The 19154-nt window shown below is 36.9% G+C and overlaps 1 protein-coding gene and 1 long non-coding RNA gene across 2 annotated transcripts in view; one reads left to right on the top strand and one right to left on the bottom strand.

Moving 5' to 3' along the window:
- The window catches only part of LOC129718997 (band 4.1-like protein 5), a 120545-nt gene extending 102195 nt beyond the window's left edge, over positions 1-18350 (bottom strand). Inside the window, exons 1-2 of the mRNA XM_055670299.1 lie at positions 17995-18350; positions 17888-17934 (exon numbers count right to left, since the gene is read on the bottom strand). Of these exons, the coding sequence (XP_055526274.1) occupies positions 17888-17934; positions 17995-18022 (75 nt within the window). The 5' untranslated portion in view covers positions 18023-18350. The remainder of the gene's footprint in view (positions 1-17887; positions 17935-17994) is intronic.
- LOC129719002 (uncharacterized) lies at positions 5115-5820 on the top strand. Its single transcript, XR_008727106.1, has 2 exons — positions 5115-5370; positions 5458-5820. It is a non-coding gene; the product is annotated as an uncharacterized LOC129719002 (long non-coding RNA).
- Positions 18351-19154: the final 804 nt, after the last annotated feature.

Raw genomic sequence — 19154 nt, 5'->3', positions numbered from 1 at the left:
TCGAAATTGACAGTTATGTTAAACCGAATGGCACCCAGACTAAAAAGAAAAAGTTTGCGCAGAACTTTTCGAAACAATTTAAGAGGTAAACCAGTGTTACCTAGAGATTCTCAGAGAGAGAGAGAGATGAGCGATGAAAAAACCGCCGATTTGGCAACTAGGTTTCAAAAAAGTTCCATAGCTCGGCTCATCCCCACTCGTTAAGGACGAGATTGCACATGGTGATGGGGTTGGGTATATGTAACAATGTGGACATGGTACCATCAATGGTATTTTCCACTTTCCATATAACTTTTTTTAAATAATTCTGCCGAGTGCGTGTACCGGTAAGATATATGTAGCTGAAAAGTTCCGTAACTCGGCTCATCCCCACTCGTTAAGGACGAGATTACACATGATGATGAGGTTGGGTATATGTAATAATTTGGACATAGTACTATCACAGACAAACAGACGTGCCACTCGCTGACGATTTCATCGACCAGAAAAATAACGATTATTTTGCTTAGTGGGCAATAATGCCGCGAGTGTCGCTATAGGCAAGCGTGCATTCATTATCAAAGACAAAAACCATTAGTAATGCCACTGGTGTTGATTTAAGCAAGCGTGCACCCCTATTATCAAAGACAAAACCCGTTTTACGAAAATAAGTTAGTAGGCAATGAGCTTACATGGTGGCGCATGAGTGTAACGTTTCGAACGAGGACGAAGTTTTTTAGGAATTTTTTTTCGAAGAGGCACGTCTGTTTGTCTGTCATTGGTATATTACACTTTTCACATAACTTTTTTTAATAACTCTGCCGAGTGTGTGTACCGGTGAGATATATGTAGCTGAGATATATCAAAAACATCATATCAAGAAGACTGGGAACTCTGCCTGAGAATGAGCGACAGTTTTGGCAGCGCAGTCTTTTAAGTAAAAGTGAAACTGACGCATGCTAGTGTGTGTACTGGCGATGCGAATGCAAGCCGAACGCACAGGCTGGACCACCGCATACGCACACTCTGTCTTCGCAGCGATGTAATTGCCAGCACTTTCATAGCAAACTTCCACCTTTATTAGATGAAGTGCGCTATTTGATTTGACGCTTGTCATTTGTATGGGATCAATCCAGAGATGCCAGTCTTCTTGATATAATGTTTTTGGATATATGTAGCCAGTCGTCGTAGGTTCGAGTCTCGGCTCGGGAGAGACTGTTAGTGTCAGTAGGATCGAAGCGCTAGCCCTGCTATTGTCCTGTACATCAAACAGTTGGTCAAGTTCCGAATCGGAATGTAGCACCAAGGCTTTGCTTTTTGTCATCAATGGTATATTCCACTTTTCATATAACTTTTTTTTTAATAACTCTGCCGACTGTGTGTACCGGTAAGATATATGTAGCTGAAAAGTTCCATAACTCAGCTCATCCCCACTCGTTAAGGACGAGATTGCACATGGTGATGAGGTTGGGTATATGGAATAAATTGGACATAGTACCATCATTGGTATTTTCAACTTTTTATAACTGTTTTTTAATAACTCTGCCGAGTGTGCGTACCGGTGAGATATTTGTAGCTGCAAAGTTCCATAACTCGGCTCACCCCACTCGTTAAGGACAAGATTGCACCTGGTGATGGGGTTGGGTATATGTAACAATTTGGACATAGTGCCATCAATAGTATTTTCCACTTTTCACATAACTTTTTTTAATAACTCTGCCGAGTGTGTGTACCGGTGAGATATGTGTAGCTGAAAAGTTCCATGACTAGGCTCATCCCCACTCGTTAAGGGCAAGATTGCGCCTGCTGATGGGGTTGGGTATATCACAGATAACAGACTTCCAAGCTAGTTTCGCTTCATGTGTAAAAAGATTCAACGGTTTTTTAGCATGTCGCAATACGCAGTATGGTGACGCTAAGAACACTTAGAGCAAGCGCACCGGTGAGTTGCCATTTGAGTTGCTATTTTCACAACGCTGGCTGTTGCTATTTTGGATAGCAACCGATTTTCGCACCGGTCGTTGCTAATGGGGATTACCAATTCCACTATTTCTTTTTCACACCGGCAGTTGCCAATTTCTGAAGACCGTCACTAGCCAGCGTTGGCAAAATGTTTGTTTGTGATGTATTTCGCATATTTTTTGCGGATCTAGTAATAACCAACTTATCCGTCAGTCAATCGTTTCCGGAATGATCTACGTTCTTTCTACTTCATAAAATGTTCCCTCCTTTTCACATAACTTTGTTTTAACTTTGTTTCCGTTCTCCCAAGTTATCGATAACATAATTCTTTTGCAGATTTTTTCACTTGTGCGTACATAAATTTTTTCATCCTTATATGTTTATTTAAAGTAATTCCGTTAAACTGGGCACGTCCCGCAACGTTGGCTTAAATGACTATTCTACTGAAAGCTGGCGAACTGTCATTAGTTGTATTCTGTATTTCATGCTGTCTCGGTTCCCACAGTTTGCTATTATTATTTGAAAATTTGCCGCCAAAAAGAACTTAAAGATAGAACGAGTAAATTGTTTTCGATTATTTGTTTGATTTTAGTGATGAAGAAAGTGATTTCGCAAAACAAATTTCCTTATACGCGATTAAGAAAATGGTTTTTGGAAAGATTCGGGGCGACTTTCAGCCTAGTAAATACCCAAAAAAACGCCATACGGAGGAAGGTTCCATCCAGCGTTTTAACAACGGTCTATACCGATGACCATTTCCAACGCCGCTTTCGAACGCATCTTAGGTTGTTTTTGAAGATTGAAACAGCGGTAAAGGAGAAAAATGGATTTTTATACAACAACCGAACGAAACGGGAAAATAGTTAGTAATACTCCCGAGCAGATTTGCTCAAACCCTCCAGGTTTATTGAATATTGGCCAATCTTGTGAGGATTTGAGCTTTCCGCATAGTTTAGGTTGCAGACCAAAATGCCAACCAAAATGGTCATCTCAATAAAAAACCTATACAAAATGTTTACCTGCCCGAAAAAACACCCTGTGCAAAATTTCAGCTCAATCGGAAATAAAATTGAGTAGTGGTTCACGCCGACACTTGCGTCCTACGACGTGTTTAACAAGCGCGGCAAAACACTTCGTCTTCCGAGGCCGACCAACTGATTCCGCATTCAAAACACTCGTCATCTTCGTAGTATCATTACGAACATTCACTATCGAGCACAAAAAAAAAACAACAGTTTGACATTTCATCAAATAACAACGATTCGGCTCGTTGCTATCGCGTTGCCAAATTTAATAACTCGCTACTACCCGAGGTGGGGATTGCTATTTCCCAAACCAACATAGCAACGCCCGGTGCGGTTGCCGCGTTATGGTGGGAGTTGCGAAACTAGCTTTAGAAACTTCAATTTAGCCACTGGTGGGCTTGCTCTTAGTAGTCAACGATTCAATAAAATCGATAGTTTTACAGCTTTTATCGATATTATCGCAATAAGAAGGGTTGCGGTTTTTAATGTAAAAATTTCGAGCAGTCGTAATTTGTACACAATCGACAATTTAATTCCTTCACTTCCGATATTTACGACAAATATGTTTGTTTTAATGTTGATTTGAAAAAAAAAAAACACCCACCTTACAAAATCAGTGTTATATCATTGCAAAAACAGCGACTCTATAACCTGTGATAATGTTCATGCGTCTGGCAGCTTTGACTGTAATCCAGCGCTGCCTGTGCGGATGTCTGTTATCTGTGGGTATATGTAACAATTAGGACATAGTGTCATCAATGGTATGTTCCACTTTTCATATAACTTTTTTTTAATAACTCTGCCGACTGTGTGTACCGGTAAGATATATGTAGCTAAAAAGTTCCATAACTCGGCTCATCCCCACTCGTTTAGGACGAGATTGCACATGGTGATGAGGTTGGGTATATGTAATAATTTGGACATAGTACCATCATTGGTATTTTACACTTTTTAGAACTGTTTTTTAATAACTCTGCCGAGTGTGCGTACCGGTGAGATATATATATAGCTGAAAAGTTCCATAACTCGGCTCATCCCCACTCTTTAAGGACAAGATTGCACCTGGTGATGGGGTTGCGTATATATAACAATTTGGACATAGTGCAATCAATAGTATTTTCCACTTTTCATATAACTTTTTTTTAAATAACTCTGCCGAGTGCGTGTACCGGTAAGATATATGTAGCTGAAAAGTTCCATGACTAGGCTCATCCCCACTATAGACACTATATATATTCAGCTTTCCACGAGCGGTTATGGCGGATAGTGCACGCAGCCCTTTTTGACGTTTTCTGTAGGTCAGGGAATTTCCAATCGCAGTAACGGAGTAGAAAATATCACAACATCGCAATTCCGTCGTGCGCATGCGCGGATCATAATAAACAAAACTGTTTATTAAAGTTGCTATGCTACGTTGCAAACATTTTATGTTTTTCACTCCGTTACTGCGATTGAAAATTACCCGACCTACAGAAAACTTCAAAATAGGCTGCGTGCACTGTCCGCCATTACCGCTTATGGAAAGCTGGATAGACCTGCGAAGTGGATGATAGCAACACTGGAATCGCTGGTTTTTTATACTGTTGTTATTTGTTTGATACGAATTTTTCATTATGTTCATTTTGGCTCGCTCGTTTGACAATTGTTTTGGCTCGCTGCGATTCAATCCGCAGGTCTATATATATAGTGTCTATAATCCCCACTCGTTAAGGACGAGATAGGTGATGGGGCAAGACATTTGGAACGTATTGCGTTTAGTGATATCAATGGTATTTTTCACTTTTCATACAACTTTTCTCAACTAATTCCGGATCGGGAATGCATAAGGTGATGCGGTTAATTATAAACAACAAATTAGTCGTTTATGTTGTTTTCATGATTTTCATCCGCCACCAAATAACTTGGTTTTTTAACTATCGAAACTTTCGGAATGTTTTAATATAGTTAACATACTCATTCTATTCTCGAAAGATGTTATTTTATCACTAACACGTTTTTTGGTACCTGGAGCGGTTCTTGGTACCTAAAACGGTTCTTGGTACCTGAACCGGTTATGGTTCTTCTAGTCTTGGACAGATGGCGCTGCGGTAGTTTTGCGTTCTTTCAGTTTTATTCCCGCCACGTATAACTACAAACTCCCACGCTGCTTTATTTTCACTCTAATTTGATTAGGATCTACTCAGTTTGGTATTCTTATGCAAAATGTCAAAAAGTGAGTTATCGGGTACTGGATAATTGAGTAACATTTACCCAAATTTTCATAATTACCATGTTTACTCAGTTTTGAGTTATTATCCATGATGTTTACTCACCCCTGAGTATATGTATATGTCAAAAGTTTTCAACAGCGATATTATCTGTTTCCGAAGAACAATTGGTGTCGCTTTTTATTCGTTTGCTAGCAGTAAGTATTTGATCTTTCATCAAATCAATAATTTCCTAATAAATTACATTACAAATAACATGTAACAATATTCCATAACAATTTTAGCCCAACATCATTATTGCAGAGGATTTGAAAACATAAAAAAACATCTCTTCAAAATGAACAACCGCATGTTGTGTGTCCTGCGATGCCGTTTCAAGTCGGGCTTTTATTCGTGATAATGAACGGAAACATTTGTATCGATGTACAGTGCCCGATAAATGCAATCGATACAATTTAAATCCTTCGCAGTGTTTGGTGACGGATGATGACGGATCTTCTGGTGTGCGTACTGTACAAAAACATGAGCCACAGTTCACGGGCAACTATGAACCGCTTGGTTGCCGCATTATATAAAGACACGTGAATGATTTAAAACTTTTATAATGTTTCGATGAAAAATAAATCTAGGATTTTGATTGTTCTGAATTTATTTTATTTATTGAGTCAGATTTACAAAAACCAGAAATCATCGAATTTCCAAATTTAGGCAAACTGGGTAACTTGTACTCATTTTCATTAATTCCTGGTTTGCATAAACAGAGTAGATTCTAATCAGTTTTGGACGTATGACGTCCTTACTCAGAAGTGAGTAACTCTGTGTTTGCATCCACTTCTAGAACCACTCGCTGATTGGTTGAAATTGAAAACCTCGAGTGCGTTAAAATTTATCATCAGGCTTGCTGGCAGTGTTGCTGAACAACATGTTTCGTTGTTTTGATTTATGTTTTTTTATGATGTCACCTGTTACAATATAAAATGTTTTCAAGTGAATATCCAAAATGAAGTTCAAAGCGTACAAATACGGGTGTAGTAAGAGATTCGACTTTGATCATCACTTATATCAATTACCAAAAGATCTAAAAGTGCGCAAGGAGTTAAAACGGTTTTGCGTAAAGAATAAGAACAGCATACCGCTGCTCAATGTCGGAAGTAAATAGTGTAGTGTAAGCTTATTTCTACTTTTGAATCCATTCTGGATTAGGTTTGAAATATATATGTTGAGGTATATTGCTTGTGCGGAGAGTACAATGCAGTTGGGGGCAATTCTCGCTGAAACCAGGCCACTAGTGATACGAGGTCTTTGAAAATTGATTTTTTTATTTTAGTTCGATTGAACGCAGTAAAAAATTAATAACTGCACATAAATTTGTTCCATTCAGTGGACCCCTTGTTCGCCAAGGGGTGACCAAATTTTTAGAAAAGTGAAAATCGAATATTTTTATCGAGCTATATTTCAAATATTTGTCCCAAAACCCTCTACAAACAGCATTTCATTATACAGGAAACATCTAGGGCTTTCATGTGGAGTATTCAAAAGTTTGACCGCCATCTTGGATTCGCCGCCATTTTGAATGTTATTATGAAAACGCGTTTTTGAACAGGTTGGCAACCACCGATTTTAATTCTGAGACAACCATTGGAAAAAATCCTGCAAGATACATTTAAAAAATCAGGTGTGTCGCGAAAGAAACGTGGCCGTCGAGCCAATTTTCTATACCGAGTTTTAACATTTCCAACGCGCGCCGCGCGATCGATATAGCAGCAAGCGCTGCTTGCCACGCGACGCACACCGTTTAGTATGCTGGAAGTACATGTTTTGAATAGGTCTTTATAAACAACTTATTTGGATAGGGTAGAACTGCCATAGATGGACTACTGTCTTAAGTGGACCAAGCGTTTGAATTCAAAACCTACTGTGGTTCCGGTCTGGGCATTAAATTTTATCCATTTCCCAAGGATGCTAAAAATTGACAGTTGACAGTTGCTAAAAATATGCGTGAATCTGAGAAAGATATTCCAAATTTGAAAATCCCACGCAATAGTCGAATATGCAGAGAAGATATTTTTTTATTATTATGTTATTACAACGATCAACTACATTGTAACGTGAAATTAAGCTTTTCTTCACAAACAACCATTTTACCCTTGATTTTACAATCTCCTAACTGGTTTCGAGGTACGATGCTGCCCTAACAATCCAGTCGTCGTATGTTCTCGAAACCCGGCTCGAGAGAGACTGTTGGTGTCAGCAGAATCGTAGCGCCTAGCCCCGCAATTGTATACTAACAGTTGGATGCGAAATCTGTGTATAATAAACAGAAGGTCGAGCTCCGATACGGAATGTAGTTCCAAGGCTTTGCTTTTGGTTTACTTCGCTTTTGCAACAGGAAAGAGTGTTTTGCCGAGTATTTTTAATTGTGTTTTATTAAAAAATCTCATCATCGAAAAATTTATTTTGTTTCGAATAAAGTCTGGAGAAGTGAGAAAAACAAGAAGAAAAAGTTTGACAATAAAAGTATGATGATGTAAATTTAGACGAAATTTTGTTGTATTGTTTTATGTGTTGTTTGTAGTATAATTTTCATTGTTGTGCTTTTTGTCAAATAAAAATATAATTATCAAATAAATATTTTTTTCTGGTTGTGTTTGTGTGTTTTCGCTTGGAGAACTCTATATCGATCGCGCGGCGCGCGTTGGAAATGTTAAAACTCGGTATAGAAAATTGGCTCGACGGCCAAGTTTCTTTCGCGACACACCTGATTTTTCAAATGTATCTTGTAGGATTTTTTCTCAGCTTTCCAATGGTTGTCTCAGAATTAAAATCGGTGGTTGCCAACCTGTTCAAAAACGCGTTTTAATGATAAAATTCAAAATGGCGGCGAATCCAAGATGGCGGTCAAACTTTTGATTACTCCACATGAAAGCCCTAGATGTTTTCTGTATAATGAAATGCTATTTTTGGAGGGTTTTGGGACAAATATTTGATATATAGATCGATAAAAATAGTCGATTTTCACTTTTCTAAATATTTGTTCACCCCTTGGCGAGCAAGGGGTCCACCAAATGGAATAAATTTATGTGCAGTTATCAATTTTTCACTGCGTTTAATCGAACTAAAATAAAAAAAATCAATTTTCAAAGACCTCGTGTCACTAGTGGTCTGGTTTCAGCGAGAATTGTCCTTGGGCGAATGAATGATTCATAATCATTGATGGATGACACCTTCGATTTTAAGTAAATTTTAAAGATGCAGATTCTCCGGTCTCAGACGGTAAAACTGTCGCCTGCAGGAGGAACTGTGCATAATGGTGATAAAAAGCATTAAAAACATTCAAGTATTTTCCGAGTGAATGGCATCACTTACGAAAAATACAACAGGGATCATCGAGGTGGATGAGGAAGAAGAGTAAGAAGCCAGATGTCGCCCCTTAGGTTTTTGGCACCTAGCTTGACGCCAGTCAAATATTTTGAGTGTAGTGCCGAATTTCAAGCAGACTTCTCAGTTTTCAAGCAGTTTAGAATATTTTTTAAAAACAGATGGCATCTCTGGTTATTCGGGTTATTCGCGTTGAAAGAGATTTCGAAGGCTGTTCGCACCTACGTGAACTCTCATATGCAATTGTCAAAATGTGCGTGATGACAAAAGCAAAAATATTTCCTTCCTTCTTTTTCGCATACAAAAATCAAACAAATATCAGCAACATTCACCTTTGAAACATCAAGTGGTACGGTTGATTTATGTTAAGATCTTGTAGAGTGCATATATTTAGCGATTATTAAAACTAGAGGAGAATATCTTTGAGGTGATTTAATTATCAAGGTGTGGAGAACAAAAAATATTTTGTGATCTGCAGAACAATGAGTGCAAGTGGCGGTGCCTCGGATGAGGCACCGATGGATTTTGAAAACGGGGAACATTCCAGAAGTTATGAGGATAAAAAACAAAATGGTGGAACCAAAGTTCTAGTGAACAAACTCAATCTTGGCACGCGTCAACAGAAGAATGAGTAAATAAACTACAAATACAAAGAAAATGATGAAGGCCCATACAAAGTCATAGTAGAGAAAAAAGCACAAGACAATGACAAATACCAAGGAATTAATAAAATTTCAATCGGATTGATCCTGAAGCAAAATAGCTTTACTAAAGCGATAATGGATATTAAAAAAACAGCTAGAGCGAAAGTGCTAGTGTATCTTACAGACTGGGAAGAAGCTAATAGAATGACTACATGCCAGAATTTGACGCTCAAACGATACAAAGCATACATACCAAAAGGATTTGTAACGGTGAAAGGAGTTGTACAAGGAATACCAGAAGATATTGATATCCAAGAGCTACAGAGCGACATAGAAACAAACAGAGAAATAGTAGAAATTTTCCGAATGAAAAGATGGGTTACGGAAGGAACGGAAAGAGTACAAATACCAATAAACAAAGTAGGAGTTATATTCAGAAGCAACAAACTGCCGACTCACGTGAAGATATTTGCGGTAAATATGAAAGTAATACCCTACATTACAAGAACAATTATGTGCCACAAATGTCTAAGGTTTGGGCATTTAGCAGCTGACTGTAAAGGAAGAAAACGATGTCCGAATTGTGGAGATGGTCACGAAACTGTGGAATGCGAGAATGAAATGAAATGCGCGAATTGTAAAGGACCCCACAAAGCAACAGACCAGAACTGTCCAACACGAGCAAAACAAACAGAAATAAAACAATTAATGGCTACCAGGAATCTGACGTATTATGAAGAACAACAAGGAACCCGAGTCCCAACGAACAACCAATACAGTATATTAGAACATGCGGACGAGTTCATGACAATAAAAGAAAGTTACCTAGAGGCAGTAAAAAAAGGAACACAGGCACAAAAACCAAAAATACCAAGTATAAATATAGGCACAGGCAGCAAATTAGGAAAAGGGAAACAAAATCAATTGGCAAAAGAACACACGAAAACAATCAATCACGACGACACTCAAAAAAATAAAAAGCAGGAGAAAGGAGAAAGCAGCGATTTTTTCACTGCACCAACAAGGAAGCGTAAAGCAGGAACAGGAAATGGTAACGAAACAATAAGCTTGCAGCAACACCTTGAGCTGAGACAAAAATGGAACAACAAAATAAACGAATTGGCGGCACAAAGAGAGTCATACAAACAAATGAATCAGAAAGTGTTCAATGAATTAACAAATGCGCTTAAACAAAATAATGACGCAGCATATGCAAATTTAATAAACAAGCTGAAAAACATGGCACTAAACCTAGGCTATTTCCAGCGGACCGATGTAGAATCCGCTTGTAGTGAAAACATTCAAGTTAATACAAAATAATATACAGAGTCTACAGAAAAACAAAGTTGAATTATCTAACGAATTACATAAGGGCAAATATGACGCAGCCATACTTTCCGAAATTCGGACTGATCCCGAAAAAGTAAAAACACTGAATATTTCAGGATCACAAAATAATACAACCTCGAGATACCGAAGTTGGGGGAGGAGTCGGTATTTATCTTAAGGATATCTACAATTACCAAAGACTAACGCTGTCTACGACAAACATGTTTGAAGTAGTAGGAATAAAAGTGAGCGATAGCGATTTACATATCATTTCAATATACATAAATCCTAGGATCACAGCGGGGGAACTCACTAATAGATTGATACTGATGATAGAGGAAACAAAATTATTTCAAATCGTTCTGATTGGCGGAGATTTCAACGGTCATAACGAAATATGGGGATGTGAAACAACAAACAATAAAGGTAAACTAATTCAAGAGAAACTTTTAGATTCTAATTTAATCATCATGAACAATGGAGCGAAAACATACAGACCAGTATCAATGATTCAACGACCAAGTGCCATTGACCTTACCTTCTGCAGCACTTCATTATACAGTAACGCAGAATGGAAAGTCCACGATCAATCACTAGGTGGTTCTGCTCATCTGATCATCAGTGTTAAATTAACAACAATAAATAAAAAGTTAGACCGTATCAAGTACAATCATAAAAAATTGGAGAGGATATGGCAAACATCGACAGCAAAGATTTCAATACCATAGACGATCTTGAAACACTCATACAAGCATCAATAAAGAAAAACAAAAGCACAAATTGTTTCATCCCCAAATATTATTGGAGCGACAAACTTACTGAGCTGTACGAGAGGAAAAAAACTTTGAGGAAACAATTTAACCGTTCATCCAACCTCAGTAATTTAATTGAAGTAAAAAAGGCAGAAGCAATCTTGGAGAGAGAAAAAAATGGCAATAAGAGAAAAGCTAGCTGAAATTAGAAAAGACATTGACCCAAGAAATTCTAAAAAAATTGGAGACTGGTAAGAAGCCTTAAGTATCGACACGAAGACAAACCAAAAAACAATATTATAACAACTCAGGAAAATGCACATCAATTCCTACAGGAAAATCTAGGTGCACAAATAACAACACCTGAACAAATTACCGATGTAACAAGAAAATCAACCCGAACACTTTTAACACTTGAACAATGGACCAGCATGCTTCAACAACTAAACACAACTAAAAACAACTAAAAACAAATTCCAAAATTAAAATTATAGAAGAACTCAACAAAATTTTTCGCTCAGGACACTTACCAAAACATCTTAAAGAGATAAAGATACTTCCAGTATTGAAGCATGACCGGGACCCAAACAATATTACGGCATATCGACCTATCGCGATGTTGCCTACATTACCCAATTCAATCAATAATGGTGTACTCAACATAGTTGAGCAGCATTTGTAAAGGAATAAACTATTACCAGAATTATCCTTCGGGTTCCAATCTGGAAAATCCACCGAAGATTGCCTAGAATACGCGACAAACTACATAATGAAGAGCAAAAGAGAAAATAAGAATTGCATAGGAATATTTTTCGACTTCTCGAACGCGTTCAACACCGTGAACATTGACAAATTAAGAGCGATAATGACAACAATGAACTTCTCGGAAGACGTGTTACAGTGAGTCCAGAACTTTTTGACCAACAGAAAAATAATTATTCAAACTGATTCAAACTTCGAACTGTTGTCACCAACACTTTTTAATATATATACTGCCGAACTTCATGATACAGTAGAAAAAGAGGACACAATAACACTTCAATTTGCAGACGATTTTTTAAAAATTGTCACTGGGAAAACCGAAGAAAAAGCTATAGAGAAGGCCCAAGTGGAAATAAATAAATTTGCCGATAAGGCAAGAACTTTAGAACTACAATTAAACGAAGCAAAAACCAAGGCCATGATTTTTAATACCAAGGACACAGACTAAAATCTTAAAATCGGAAATCAGACCATTGAAACTGTAAGGAGCTATAAATATCTAGGCATTATAGTGGACAAGACCTTGAGTTTCGGTTCACAAGTCAGAACAATGAAACAAAAAGTCGGAGAGCGACAGAAAATGCTTAAGATCGTTAGCAGTATAAAAAAGGTGCAACACCGAAAGTTATGATACTGTTTCACAAAGCGCTATACGGGAACTACCTTTTTTTTTTTTTTTTTTTTTTTTTTTTTTAAGGGGGGATTTGTTAGTAGCTTAAGTATTTATGATAAATATTAGTAAATAATGAGTATGTGTGTCCAATCTCAAATGGTGACTTCTCAACACTGTTAGAAATTTGTAATTTTAATTGTTAGGATTTGTTTGCTTTCGCAATTAGGACTTATCATTCGTAGGGATTTAAACCTACTTGTCAGAAAAGGGGAAGTAAACTTACAACTAACTTAATTGCTAACTTATTGGCTATAAAGAGAGCTTATCGTAGCAATTGAGGATTGCAACGATTTTTGTCGAAAATTGTTAATAATTTTATTTGACATAGCTTCTAATGGTTCAACACCAGTAAGTCTATGTAATTCGAGTGTACCAAACCAAGGAGGACGCTTCAAAATCATTTTCAGAATTTTATTCTGAATCCTTTGGAGCGTTTTCTTCCTTGTTGAACAGCAACTTGACCAGATCGGTACAGCATAAAGCATTGCTGGTCTAAAAATTTGTTTGTAAATCAAAAGTTTGTTCTTTAAACAAAGTTTAGAATTCCTGTTAATGAGAGGATATAAACATCTCGTATATTTGATGCACTTGGCTTGTATACTCTCAATGTGCTCTTTGAATAAGTTTTTTATCATAAATTAGTCCCAAGTACTTAACCTTGTCGGACCAACTTAAAATAACCCCATTCATCTTGACAACGTGATTATTGTTTGGCTTGAGGAAAGAAGCCCTAGGCTTATGCGGAAAAATTATCATTTGAGTTTTAGAAGCATTGGGAGAGATTTTCCACTTTTGCAAGTAGGAAGAAAAAATATCTAAACTTTTCTGCAATCGACTGCATATGACACGAAGACTTTTTCCTTTTACGGAAATGCTTGTGTCATCGCAGAACAATGACTTTGTGCATCCTGGAGGCAAATCAGGAAGATCTGAAGTGAATATGTTGTACAGGACTGGACCCAAGACTGAACCTTGAGGCACACCTGCTCTGACAGGAAATCTATCAGATTTTGAATTCTGATAGACAACCTGCAGAGTTCGATCAGTAAGATAATTTTTTAAAATTTTGATTAGGAAAATTGGAAAATTAAAAGTTTGCAATTTCGCAATCAAACCTTTATGCCAAACACTGTCGAATGCTTTTTCTATGTCTAAAAGAGCAGCTCCAGTGGAATAACCTTCAGATTTGTTAGCTCGTATCATATTAGTATATCTGAGCAATTGATGAGTTGTGGAATGCCCATGGCGAAATCCAAACTGTTCATTTGCAAAAATTGAATTTTCGTTGATGTGTGACATCATTCTGTTAAGAATAACTCTCTCAAACAGTTTACTTATTGAAGAAAGCAAACTGATTGGTCGATAACTTGAAACTTCAGCTGGGTTCTTATCCGGTTTTAAAATGGGAGTAATTTTTGCATTTTTCCATAATTTGGGAAAATATGCAATTTTGAAGCAGCAATTGAAAATTTTCACTAAAAGATCCATTGTGCTCTCAGGGAGATGTTTGATTAGTATATTAAAGATTCCATCGTCACCAGGTGCTTTCATATTTTTGAAATTTTTAATAATTGATTTAATCTCATTCAAGTTAGTTTCAATTATTTCTGCAGGTAAAAAATTCTGGGAAGAAATTAAATCAAATTGACGTGTGACTTCATTTTCAATTGGACTCACAAAATTCAAATTTGAGTTATGAACACTCTCAAACTGCTGAGCAAGTCTTTGAGCCTTTTGTTCATTGGATACAAGAAAACGTTCACCATCTTTTAAAACTGGAATAGGCTTTGAAGGTTTCTTAAGAATCTTCGACAGCTTCCAAAATGGTTTTGAATATGGTTTCAATTTTTCAACTTTAGTCTCAAAATTTTGATTTCTCAGAAGAGTAAATCTATGTTTAATCTCTTTCTGTAAATCTTTATAAATAGTTTTAAAAACAGGGTCACGAGAACGTTGATATTGACGTCTGCGGACATTTTTCAAACGAATTAGAAGTTGAAGATTTTCGTCAATTGTTGGTGAATCAAATTTCACTTGAGCCTTTGGAACAGAATAATTCCTGGCACCAACAATTGCACATTTTAATGCTTCCAAAGCGGAATCAATATTCACTTCGTTTTGCAAATCAAGCTCATTATTAAAATTTCTCTCAATATAATTTTTGTATCTTTCCCAATTAGCTTTGTTATAATTAAAAACAGAGCTCATAGGGTTCAAAACTGATTCATGTGATAAAGAAAAAGTTATTGGAAGATGGTCAGAATCAAAGTCAGCATGTGTGATCAAATCACTACATACATGACATTGATCTGTCAGCACCAAATCAATTGTTGAAGGGTTTCTTACAGAAGAAAAGCATGTAGGACTATTCGGAGACAAAATAGAATAGTATCCTGAAGAACAATCATTGAATAAAATTTTGCCATTGGAATTACTTTGAGAATTATTCCATGAACGATGTTTAGCGTTAAAATCGCCGATTATGAAAAATTTCGAACGATTTCTGGTGAGTTTTTGTAAATCACCTTTAAAATAATTTTTGAGCTCGCGTGTGCATTGAAATGGTAAATATGCTGCGGCAATAAATAAAATCCCAAGTTCAGTTTGAACTTCAATTCCCAAAGTTTCAATAACTTTCGTCTCAAGATGGGGAAGAGCACGATGTTTGATTCAGCGATGAATAACAATTGCAACTCCACCGCCGGAACCCTGAATCCTATCATATCTATGAACCACGTAATTGGGATCATATTTTAATTTTATGTTAGGTTTCAAAAATGTTACAGTAATAATTGCAATATGCACATTATTTACTGTTAAAAAATTAAAAAGCTCATTCTCATTGGCCTTCAATGAGCGAGCATTCCAATTTAATATTTTAATTGTTTTATTTAAAATCATTGCTAAATTTTAAATTAGAAAAAATTTTAATAGTAAAATTTGTGCCTATTTGAATGGCTTCAAACATTGATTTTGCCTGCAACATGGCGTTCATAAGATCGAACATTGCCTGTTGCAAAAAAGAAAGTTTACCTGCCGTAATAGGCCCCAGGCAGTTGACATTAGAAAAAATATTTTCGGTAGCAATATTAGCTGGAGTGATAGGTGTAAAATTATTTTCTAGCGTGTTTTGCTTACCCATATTAACGGTCATTTTCGAACTACCAACACTAGGCGGTATAATGTTCGAACTACCTGTAACCTCTGCATAAGTTAAACGGGTATGCAAAGGAGTAGGTAAACTATGCGTCACTGGTACGCTTGGAGAATTTTGTTTTGAAGTTGGTTTTAATTGAGAAATTGAATTTTGTTTACCTTGCCTTGCCTTAACAATTGCTAAACGGACTGGGCATTGATAAAAATTTGACATATGGTTGCCGTTACAATTCGCACAGCGAAAATTTTTACTCTCTTTCACAGGATATGTGTCCTTTTTGTGAGAAGAGTCTCCACAATTAAGACATTTTTGGTCCATGTTACAGAATTTGGAACCATGGCCATAACGTTGGCAAGTACGGCATTGGGTGATATGCTTTTCACCTCCGCCATACTCCCTATAAGTTTCCCACTTTACACGTACATTATACAAAGCATGTGCTTTTTCAAAAAAATTTAAGTTGTTAACCTCATTGCGGTTAAAATGAATTAAATAATTAACAAGGGAAATTCCAGTTCTCTGACTGTTTTCGCCTCGTGATTTTTGTTTCATTAGAATTACTTGGGTAGGGGCTATGCCAAGTAATTCTGTTAAAGTAAGTTTGATCTCATCAACGGTTTGATCGTTGGTGAGACCTTTCAAGACAACCTTGAACGGCTTGGCGTTCTTGGTGTCATATGTAAAAAATTTGTACATCTTGTCAGTTAAATACTGAACAAGACGATCACGACCCTTTACTGAGTCGGCTAATAAGCGGCATTCACCTCTACGGCCAATTTGATAGGTAACTTTAACGTCAGAAACAAACGTTGAAAGTTCCTTTTTGAATATATTAAATTCAGAAGAAATAGTTACCACAATAGGTGGAACTTTCTCCTTTTTTAAAGATTTTATATTTTGTATAGTTTCATTATTGGTAACTTCCATTTCACCAGCTTCTTGCTCAGGCAAAATATCAAAAGGATTGTCACTACAGACACTCGATGTGTCAGAAAGAGATGCCTCTCTTTTCCTCCCCGCAGCGATGCGAGGTTTCTTTTTCCGTCCAGCCATTTCAGGTGATACGAAAAAAGTTAAAACAAATGTTAAATTCAAAAGTAGGTAGTCTTGAGAAAGACTGATGGGAAATAATTTTCAGGTAGTCTTTAAAAGACACACTGACAAAACACAAACTTTGAAGCTATAGGCAGTCAAAGACCAGTCCACAAGCAACCGAAAAAACGTCTGATCTGTAGGACAGTTCAAGACGCACTGATACGGGAACTACCTAGCATATGGATCAACAGTGTATGGAAACATATCAAAATCGTATAATAAGCAACTTGAAATATCCAACAGACAATGCCAACGTATAGCCACAGGCTGTTCAAAAACAACACCGATTAATACATTAGCAGCATTGAGCAACGAACCACCACTCTGTTACAAAAGAATTTATAAAGCGAAAAAAAGAATAATGAAACATCTGATTAAAAGAGATGCAGTCAGTAAACAATTACTTAAACTAGAACCAGCAAATTCATCACCAGACAGAATGTATACCTTCATAGAGAAAACATTTTTGGAAAACTCGGAAGAAATTTTGAAAGTATATGTAAATATTTCAAACGACTTAAAAAAACACAAGATAGAAATAAACCCTACAATACAAGGAATAACCATAAACAAAACAAAAATGGATAAAACAACCATGTACCGTATCGGAGCAGAGCTACTGCACACCGAGTACAATGGATGGAGGCACGTTTACACAGATGCTTCCAAAACACAGGATTCTTGTGGAATAGGAGTTTACGAAGAAAGTACATCACTGGAAATCAGCCTAAAACTAGCGGAACAATGCAGCATCATGACAGCGGAACTACTGGCCATTTGGATGGCTGTAAAAGAAATAAGAGGTATGGAACCACACAAAACCGTTGTTCTAACGGACTCACAAGCAGCCTGCTGGCATCTCTAAAACTTTAACAACCTCGAAGACATTGACCAGCTAACGGCAGAAATAGGAAAGATACTTACTGATACTGAAACGGTAGTCCAATGGATCCCAGCACACGTTGGATTGCCTGGTAATGAAAAAGCGGACCTATTAGCAAAAAGAGGAACAGAATCACCAGCAATCTTACAGAATAAATTACTGCAATGTGATCTCATAAATATGTTCGACAAACATCTAAAAAGTACGACGGATAACTGGTACCGTACACTAGCTTTAGAGCAGAACAAAGGAAATAAATTTTTCAAGATTGCGGAGCATTTTCCAGAAAGACCGTGGTTCTGGAAAACAACATTAAAAGGATATTGAAGTAAGGCTACACTCAAAATAATTTTCACGTCATAATTACCGGAAAAGTTATGTGAATATTTTCCACTGTCATTTTCACGTAGATTCTACGTGATTGTCATTTGAGTTCATCATGATCTGGTGAGATGATTTATCCTATGAATTTTATACAGCAGACATATGCATTTTATGTGAATTTCACATAGAATTCAACTACCGGTAAAATGGAAAGCATTCGATTATCTGCTAGCTACTACGTTTGATACAACGTGAAATTTCCAAATTTTGTTTCCCCAATTCTTAAAAGACAGCAGATAGTTTATAGAAATTATTGAAATATGTTGCTTGATAAATCGCACGGCCATGCAAAATCGCCGATTCGTAAATGAATCAAACGACATAAAAACGGACAAATATTACATTTGCCGGTGATAAATATTGTAAGCTGCAACTGTTTATGTATGAGAAACTCCTCGACCTTTGAACTAAATCTGTGTGAAACCTGTAAGCTCAAGGCTCGATGTCAAATTCGTACGGTTTTTCGAAAGCTCACTTATTGGCAAGCCGTCGAGAAATTCAATTTTATTGTCAGAGACTGAGTTAGACAACAGCTTCGCCATTTTGATTTCTGTGTATTTTCACATATGTCGTTTTCGTTTTTGCGGTGTAGCTACCCCGCGGACTACACTTTGTCCTATCACTGTTTTTTTTACATTTTCCGGACTATCCCGGACTACCCTTTTTCTGTCCCGGACAGTCCGCGCAAGAAACAGAGTGCAGTTTTGAAGACACCAACACATTCGCACGTATGTGTCAAAATCAAAAAAAATGTGTCAAAATCGGTTTGCTTTGATTATCGTTCTTCGCGTGTTTAACATCAGGTTGAATTTTATTTATTTTATTTTGTCATTTTTCAGTAAATTGGCAAATTTTTCGTACAGCAGCACAAACGCGATAAAAGACAATGGCGATAATGACCAAAACAAAAGTGACAGCTACCTC

This window comes from Wyeomyia smithii, chromosome 1 (genome assembly GCF_029784165.1).
Source record: "Wyeomyia smithii strain HCP4-BCI-WySm-NY-G18 chromosome 1, ASM2978416v1, whole genome shotgun sequence".
Lineage (NCBI taxonomy): Eukaryota > Metazoa > Arthropoda > Insecta > Diptera > Culicidae > Wyeomyia > Wyeomyia smithii.
The sequence above is the reverse complement of the archived record's forward strand: the minus strand, read 5'-3'. Positions and strand labels throughout refer to the sequence as shown.